Raw genomic sequence first — 7459 nt, forward strand, 5'->3', positions numbered from 1 at the left:
CTGCCCAAATGTTCACGCAAAGAAAGAATGCGTAACTTTTATTCTGGCTGTAGTATTGTTGTTGACGCCGCCATGTCGTGAAGGCGCTGTGTGTTTCGTTGTGAAAGCGAAACTACTTTGTTTGGTCTTCCAAAAGAGGACATGACTAGAAATCAGTGGTTAAGTTGTATTTACAACACTGTTCCAGAACACTTCAACCCAAATATTCAGATGTGTGCAGCACATTTTATGGAGGACTGTTTCCTGATCCTGGTAGAGTAGACTACAATGCCGGCTTGTTCTGACTCACAGACTGTAAGTACGTTTTCATTTTAAGGATTTGCCACTGATGATTCAAACGCGAGTTTTAAACAGTTTGAATAGCAGTAGCGCTTGTTGTTTGTCGTTTCTCCGATCACAAATGCAGACATGGTTTTATGTTTACGCGACGCGATGCAACGCGTAAAACGACAGTGTTAGTCATTATAATCAGTACTTACTTATGTCCCCACTGGATGCAACAAATGCCTCGTTTATAACGGGTTTTATTGGTTGTCTCGTCGCGCCGGGCGCTCGTCGATGCCGGGACACGGCATCATATGGTAAGGGGAGAAACATTTCCATCACACGCTTGAGGTATTTGGCCAATCACAACGCACTGGATAGCTGGCCAATCAGAGCACACCTCGCTTTTCAGAACGATGAGCTTTGTAAAAATCAACGCGTTTCAGAAAGGCGGGGCATAGAGGAGAAACAATAATGTACAGTATGTGGAAAATAATGTGTTTTTTAACCTTAAGCCGCATAAACACATTTCATTACACCAAATACACAAAATAATGTAATTTTTTTAGCAACGTCATATGACCCCTTTAAGGACCTTCAATCCTGTTTATAACTATTCAATGCATGTCACAATATATATAAAGTACATTTCAAAGAGGAGTCTAATTTTAACAAAAAACATGATATACAATCCATAACTTACAAACTCAAGCAACTATTCCTGTTTAAATCAGAATTTGTTAGAAATAAATTACACAGAGCTGAAGGCATCATAAATGAAAGGGGTGTGGCTGAAGGTTAATGGGCAGGGTTAAGAGAAGGGCTGGGCGTGCTCAGTGCGAACGCCTCACCTCCTTTAGCTTTTGTTCCATAGTGAGCCGCGCTGCTTCGCGCTGGGCTGCAAAAACAGCCTCCTCTTCTAGCCTTAACTTCTCCTCTTCTGCCAATAACTGGGCAGAAATCACAACAGAAAGGGAAGATTAACTAAACTCAGAAACAAAAGCAGGGGCGAAAAACCAAAGCAATGGAAAACAACAAATGAAAGCATAAACTTAACGTAAGCTCTAACTTAAAAGTAAACATTGTTTTGTGGCAACATGTTTTGAACTTGACCATTTAAAAGTCCCATGACATTGATCCATTTTAGTTTACAAGCACATTTGATGACCTGCTGTACCTCTGTATTCAGCTTTTCGTCAATCAGCGCCTGTTTGTCTGAGATGGCAGCATAGCGATGCTCCTTCAAGTGACTGATCTCCTCGTCGCTGATGGGTCTGGAGCAATGACGGGAGAGAGAGTTGAGCTCAGAGTCTCCATCAACCAATCAAAATCTATCTGACCTCATGCTATGTGAAGCACTGATCTGAGAGGAATGTGACTAATTACAGTCCTAACTTGGTCATTAAATGGCTAGTCTTGACTATCTGTTCCACTTTACTTATCCAGGCCAAGAGCCAACCACTTTGACAGGAAAAGAAAGGTTCACCATCAGTGAATATCCATAGTTCCTTTAAAAGGGTTAGTGAACCCAAAAATATCATATCATCATTTACTCACTTTCATGTCGTTCCAACTCTAAAATACCAATAAAAGAGTCAAGATTAAATATTATCATACCTGGGGCAGATTTGTGAGCTCTCACCCTGAAAAAGAAGACAAAAGTGTTGACATCTAAGCAAAAGTGGAATATTGTAAAATCATGAGTGTGGTACTGTAAGTGTGCCCTCACCTCATCGCTCTCCACAAGGTTCTCAAACTGTAACAGAGCGCACAGAAGTCACTCAAAATGCAGAGTTGAGAATATTTTATAGCTTATATAATCTTCAGTTTTAAATTATGATGAATGTACCTCAATGGTATAGTGTTCCCCAGCTGTGCTGCTTCTGAAGTACTTTGACCTATTGACAAAACAAGCAGTAACCAGCCATCAGGCCAGGCAGGTTATATGTGAGGTAGCACTTTCTCCTGGCAGAATGTATTCAAATATTTTAAAACATGATTTAAGTAACAGTATTGTTTAATATTATCATTATATGTGGTTAACAAATTGTGAGATTCTATTCTGAGAAGCATCAGATGGAGACTTTGCTTCTCCAAACAATAATAGTAATAATCAAAGACTTTATAGACAACATATATTAAAAAAACAAAAATAGTGGGTATAAAATATGCACTATTTTAGATCTACTATACGAATTCGAATGTAAATAAATTGCAAACGATGGCACATGATGAAGTCCCAGGGATTCACAAGAGGACTCTGGGCGGGGTCCTGAGATCAGACATCAACTAATGCGGAAACTAGAGTAGCATTGACAAGTCTGAATCATTCAAACGAGTCGGTTCGTTTAAAAAAATTTATTCGAATCATCGCTCATAAGTGTGAAATGAAAAGGTTCCTGTGTTTATGTCATTTTTATGTATTCAGTAAATATTGTAATAAGTAAATATGTGTAATTACATACTTTAATCACAATAGGAGTCGCTGTTCTTCCAAAGAGTCAAGCGATTTACACACATTTGAATCAAGTGAATCATTAGAAAGAACCGTTTCAAAAGAACGATTCGTTCACGTAATGAACATCACCAATGTAATGGAGCTGCTATCAGTTGCATTCTACTTACCCAAACTCTGCGCATTTAATGTAACTGTAAAGCTGTACTAATAGTCAACTCTTTTAAACGGCTGTTCGATTGTTTTCCAATGCAATGCGCCTGACAGCCGGCGAATTATGCTGCCAAAGATCACAGATACCATTTTTAAAAATTCATCATCGATAACAAGCCCCATGAATGACTCACCCTCCTCCTCTTTGTATCCGGTTTGCTTCCCTTCTAAAGAGCCCAAAACATTGAGCCCAGCAGTTCCCCATGGCATGCACGAATCAGGTGTAGGTATCAGCTACTCTTCCATTCCGGATCCATATGCTGCTTCTTTGCGCACTGCTCTGGACGCGACGAATTTATTCTGCATGACTTGCACAAGCGCGAGCACGCGGCCGGTTCGCGCAGGTGAGTCACCTGCGGACACGTCGCTCGCGCAGCGGCATCATGCATCCATGGCTCGCATTCTCAGCTCCGGCCTAAAATCCTCTATTGTTTCTTCTTCCTGACAACTCATACATGTGATTCATGTTTAAACTACGGCAAGTCGCGAGGTTCAAATGCTGTAATGACGTTTACTGGAGGCCGACAGAGATAGTAGCGGTGTCTCATTTAGAAGGCTGCGCCCTCCGGAGGTCGCATTCGAAGGCTGCATACGTCATCGAGACTGTCTCATTTCAGAAAAGCAAGTAGGACACTCCGAATGCGACCTTCTTTCACAGGAATTCGGAGGATGCATGAGGTGTATCCTTCAGAGGATTCGACCTCTGGAGGGCGCAGCCTTCTAAATGAGACACATGTCATACGTACTTAAAATTACCATGGTTCTTCTTCTTCTTGTTGTACGATTTTAGGGCGGTTGACAAGCCAACTTATGGTGTATTACCGCCACCAACTGGACTGGAGTGTGAATCTCATAATACTTGACTGTCCTGAGGCACAACTTATTTAACATGTATTACTCCTATGTTTCTCAGTTTCTTAAATAACTCCTATCTTTCTTTGGTATATACTGCACAATGTAGATGTACATGCTCAATAGTCTCTGCTTCACTGCATGTGCCTACATAATATAGCCTACATAATCCTGACTGATGTTTCCCTATTGTGAATAATGAATGATTTAAACCAGAATGTCCTATTCGAAGTCGTGTAATTATTATGTCTTCTTTTCTATTGTTAAAGCATATTCTCCCTTTGCCAACTTGTTTTTGGATATTGTATAAGTGTCTGCCCTTTAAATCCTTGTCCCACATTTCCTGCCACTTTTTATTCATGTGTTATTTAATTCTTCCTTTTATTTCTTTACTCAGTGGAATTTGTACCTCAACGTTCATATGTTTCATTGCTTGTTTGGCCAGTTTATCGACTTTCATTTCCTTGTACTCCTACATGTGCAGGTACCCGTAGGAACCTCAGGACTATACCAATTTCCTGAATCCTAAGCAGATTTATAAGTACTTCATAGATTAAATCCTTTCTTGATGTTGATTGTTCACTTATTAAACTATTTAAAGCTGACAAGGAATCTGAACAAATGACTACCCTTGTAGGCTTAACTTCCTCCACCCATTGAATAGCTAATAACATTGCTATTAGCTCTGTTGTAAAGACTGATACATACACTGAACAAAATTATAAACGCAACACTTTTGTTTTTGCCCCCATTTTTCATGAGCTGAACTCAAAGATCTAAGACTTTTTCTATGTACACAAAAGGCCTATTTCTCTCAAATATTGTTCACAAATCTGTCTAAATCTGTGTTTGTGAGCACTTCTCCTTTGCCGAGATAATCCATCAACCTCACAGGTGTGGGATATGGAGAATTGAAGAGTAATTTTGATCTAGATATTGTTGAACAATAACCTCCTTAGATATAGTTTTCTCATTCTTAACCATATATTGTAGATTAAAATCTACTTGAGGCAGGAAGCAACCAAGGATGGATATTCGGTATTACAACAGAGGGACTAACTGAGATTTCTGTAATACCCAAAATCGTAGCATCTCTAATTGCTGTCCAACCAAAACTTTTGATTTTATTTTTCCCATATTCCCAGCAATCCTTCAATATGTCCTTTACTGGATGTAATTCTGAATGCCCTTTTACATTTATCCAATAATTCATAGTTAATTTCAATTTTCGTAAACTTATAGGCATTTCTCCCACCTCCACTTGTATGGCTGATATTGGAGAAGATCTGAAAGCTCCACTACATATTCTTAAAGATTGTGCCTGAACAGTTTCTACTTTTTTAATCAAGGATTTAGAAGCAGATCCATAAATTATGCATCCATAATCAATTGCTGACCTAATCAGTGCACTATATATTCTTTGTAAAGATTTCCTACTAGCTCCCCATTCCATTCCTGTTAGACATCGTAGTATATTATTACTTTTTTCGCACTTATCTACCAACTTCTGAATATGTATCTTAAAGGTCAACCTGGAATCCATCCATATTCCTAGATATCTTATATCTTTAACTTGTTCAAGTACTTGTCCATATAACTTCACTTTTATTTCAGGGACATGATTCCTCTTCGCAAAACAGACTAGTTGAGTTTTAGTCACCGATAGTCGAAAACTCCATTTGTTAGCCCATTTTTCCACTTCATTAACCGCTGATTGTATGACTCTTGTCACATGAGATACATTACGACCCATTTTCCATATCGCTCCATCGTCAGCATAGAGAGATCTTCCTATATCTATTTTGACATTTTGGAACACATCATTTATCATGATATTAAACAATACTGGACTGCACACACTTCCTTGTGGAGTACCATTATCTATTTTATATATCCTGGAATATAAAGCCCCAACCCTTACCTGAACAGTTCTATTAAGTAAAAATCTTTAATCCAGTTAAACATTCTGCCTTCAATTCCTAATTGTTCAAACTTTATTAACAGCCCCTCCTTCCAAAGCATGTCGTATGCTTTTTCAATGTCAAAAAAGATGCCTACTACCACCTCTTTATTAACTTGAGCCTTTCTTATGTCTGTTTCTAAACTAAGAACAGCATCTAATGTACTTCGTCCTTTACGGAATCCACTCTGATGTGGTGAAATAATCTCTTTCCTTTCTAACATATAGTTCAGTCTACACACAATCATACGTTCCATTAATTTAGACAAATTAGACGTTAATGCTATAGGTCTATAACTTTCAGCATTATGCTTGTTCTTGGCTTGCTTTAAAACAGGAATAATAACCCCGTGTTTCCATGAAGAAGGAAGTCTCCCTGATCTCCACACTTCATTAAAAAGACGCAATAAAAAGTTCAGAGAAAAATCTGATACATTTTTGATCATCATATAACATATCTCATCCGTTCCTGGTGAAGTTTTTTTTAACTCTTCCAACAGCTCTCTTTAATTCATTTAGTGAGAATTCCACATCAAGATGTTCATTAGAAGGTCTTTTCTCCATCCTAATATTTGGATGTTCCTTTATACCTTGTTCTCTATTTATTTAAATTTATTCTGATATATTATTATTGCTATGTACTTTAACAAATACATTTCTGCCTTATCAGCATTAGTCACAGCTAATCCTTCCCCATTATTTAAAGGGGTCATATGATGCTTTTTTAAAGATCATTATTTTGTGTATTTGGGTATTCCAAAATTTCTCTTTAAACCACCCATCTTTCTTATCATACCCCATACTTCACTGACATTAACCTCCTCCCCTATAGAATTACAATAATTCCTCCAGTAATTCTTTTTAGCATCTCTAATTACCCTCCACACATTCGTGTGTGCTTTTTTTATATAAAATAAAGTCATCAAATATAAACGTCTTCCTAACCTTTTTAAAAGCATTATTTCTGGCTTGTATTGCTTTGTTACATAATTCTGTCCACAACGGTACTGATTTCTTTCTTTTCCCCCTTTACTCTTCCCAATAACCTCTTCAAATTACCATGGTAACTATAGTTTTCCCTAATAAATCATAGTTAGGATACTGCAGGTGATGCTAATAATGAAGTAAGTATATAACTATTATAAGCGTAAATATATTACCTGCTTGAATGATATATATGTTTGCCCTAAACTATGCATTTGTCTGTCTCTAAATGTCACTTAAAGGTATAGTCCACCCAAAAATGAAATTTCTAACATCATTTTCTCCCCCTCATGCTCCAAATCTGGGGTGCGTTTACCAAAAGCAACTATGGTCGCTATGGGAAACGAACCCCTGTATGACTCACTTTCGTCTGTGGAACACAAACCCCTTTGACATGAAAAAAAAAGTAGTTGAAGTATATCATATTTTAAATAAATAATTATACATGCAAATGAATATCATATATAAATGAATAATATACATGACAGCACACTGGGAATAAGCAAAATTAGGCCTGGGTATGCTTTAACCCAAACTTTTTACAGATGTTTGGAGTTACCATGGTTACATTTTTGTTTGTTACATTTTTCATATGTAGGTTTCCAACATGTAAGAGTTCTTTGTATGTCAGACACCTACATATGGAGGATCATCTGCGTCTCCTCTGACTCAGAAACAATGGGGTCTTGTGTATTACTTCATCAAAACCGAGACCCTGCTGTTTTTTTAAG

General features: G+C 37.7%; 1 protein-coding gene across 1 annotated transcript in view; it reads right to left on the reverse strand.

Moving 5' to 3' along the window:
• The window catches only part of LOC107710475 (AP-1 complex-associated regulatory protein-like), a 9818-nt gene extending 6443 nt beyond the window's left edge, over window positions 1-3375 (reverse strand). Inside the window, exons 1-6 of the mRNA XM_016515249.1 lie at window positions 3067-3375; window positions 2114-2162; window positions 1994-2020; window positions 1882-1907; window positions 1442-1538; window positions 1116-1214 (exon numbers count right to left, since the gene is read on the reverse strand). Coding sequence (XP_016370735.1) covers window positions 1116-1214; window positions 1442-1538; window positions 1882-1907; window positions 1994-2020; window positions 2114-2162; window positions 3067-3137 — 369 coding nt within the window. The 5' untranslated portion in view covers window positions 3138-3375. The remainder of the gene's footprint in view (window positions 1-1115; window positions 1215-1441; window positions 1539-1881; window positions 1908-1993; window positions 2021-2113; window positions 2163-3066) is intronic.
• Between the last annotated feature and the right edge of the window lie 4084 nt (window positions 3376-7459).

Source organism: Sinocyclocheilus rhinocerous, unplaced genomic scaffold (assembly GCF_001515625.1).
Source record: "Sinocyclocheilus rhinocerous isolate Xijiao unplaced genomic scaffold, SAMN03320098_v1.1 scaffold297, whole genome shotgun sequence".
In the NCBI taxonomy this organism is placed as follows: domain Eukaryota; kingdom Metazoa; phylum Chordata; class Actinopteri; order Cypriniformes; family Cyprinidae; genus Sinocyclocheilus; species Sinocyclocheilus rhinocerous.